We start from the raw sequence: 1,345 nt of genomic DNA, 5'->3' as shown, positions 1-1,345 counted from the left end.
ATCATCATCATCATCATCATCATCATCATCATCATCATCATCATCATCATCATATTTATACTCGCTTCTTTGTCTCCATCATCCCATCTTACTCCTAACAATAGAGGCGACAATCATTATAATAACCCTCCCCTCCATTGTCATTGGAACTTGATGCAGCAGGAGAAACAACAGCAGCAATAATTGTAGTAGCAACAGCAGCAGAAGCAACAGCAGCAGCAAAAATAGCAATAGCAACAGCAAGTGCAGCAAGTGCAGCAATAGCAACAGCAATAATAATTGTAGCAACAGCAGCAGCAGCAACACCACTACGAGCACCACCACGGTCAAAAACAACAACACATCTGACATAAAAAAATCCTATTTATTCGACGTTATTTCAGTTGCACCATGGGAGTGAATCCACTTGTCCTTGTCGGCACAGCAGTTTTGGGCCTTGGTGTCCTCCTTCACATCGTTGGCATGGCAACGCCCGTATGGTCTGTTGTCAAAGGTGATAGTGACACCAGTTTCGGGGTTTTTAAGAGATGTGCCAAAGTTTTTGGAAGTCATGTCTGCGTGTCTTACATTGTTACTACGGGTGAGTCAGTTATTCTATATTACTTTATTCTCATGTAATATACTCTTATAAATACCTTTCTTTTTCTGTTTATATGTCACTTTGATTGTCTTGTATTACAATGTCCTTGACTGCGAACTTTTTTTTTACAATTTTGGGAATCACTATGAGAGCGTGCTGTTTTGGTCAAGTGAATGTTAAGTGGAGAAAGGACCGAGCGTACTCGACTAAATCGAGACTGGTGTTTTTTTCTCAGCTTTAAACTTGTGGATACTTTTCATTTCACTGGAAAATAAAATCACGGCTCTCTTTCTTTATGCTTCAGTCGCAAAAAGAGGTACACACGAGTATAATTAACTAAACGCTAACAAAGTGCTGTGCGGCTCTCGTATTTTGTTGTTTATTTTGATTTTGTCTCAAAGAGAGGAACACATACTACGTGAAAGCTGTATTGAGGTCAACTTATTACGTTCTCCTGTGATTGTAGTCGTCGATTCAGCTGCAGCTGGTGCTTCAACTACTATGGCTCTTATACAAATGCTATGTTGTTATGACTGCTGTCATACTAATATGTCTTGTTGTTGTTTTTTGTTTTACTGTTGTTGTTGTTGGTTTTGCTGTTACTGTTGTTTTTTTCGTTGTTGTTGTTGTTGTTGTTGTTGTTGTTGTTGTTGTTGTTGTTGTTGTTGTTGTTGTTCTTCTTCTTCTTCTTCTTCTTCTTCTTCTTCTTCTTCTTCTTCTTCTTCTTCTTCTTCTTCTTCTTCTTCTTCTTCTTCTTCTTCTTCT

At 38.5% G+C, this 1,345-nt stretch overlaps 1 protein-coding gene across 1 annotated transcript in view; it reads left to right on the top strand.

Moving 5' to 3' along the window:
* Positions 1-381: 381 nt before the first annotated feature.
* Positions 382-1,345, top strand: part of LOC106013907 — a gene marked incomplete at its 5' end in the record, with an annotated part of 5,537 nt that continues 4,573 nt past the window's right edge. Inside the window, 1 exon segment of the mRNA XM_013090763.1 lies at positions 382-580. Within this exon segment, the coding sequence (XP_012946217.1) occupies positions 391-580 (190 nt within the window).

The sequence above is a fragment of the Aplysia californica genome, unplaced genomic scaffold (genome assembly GCF_000002075.1).
Source record: "Aplysia californica isolate F4 #8 unplaced genomic scaffold, AplCal3.0 scaffold01490, whole genome shotgun sequence".
Taxonomy (NCBI): Eukaryota; Metazoa; Mollusca; class Gastropoda; order Aplysiida; family Aplysiidae; genus Aplysia; species Aplysia californica.
Note: the sequence above shows the minus strand (reverse complement) of the source record. Positions and strands in the feature narration are given on the sequence as shown.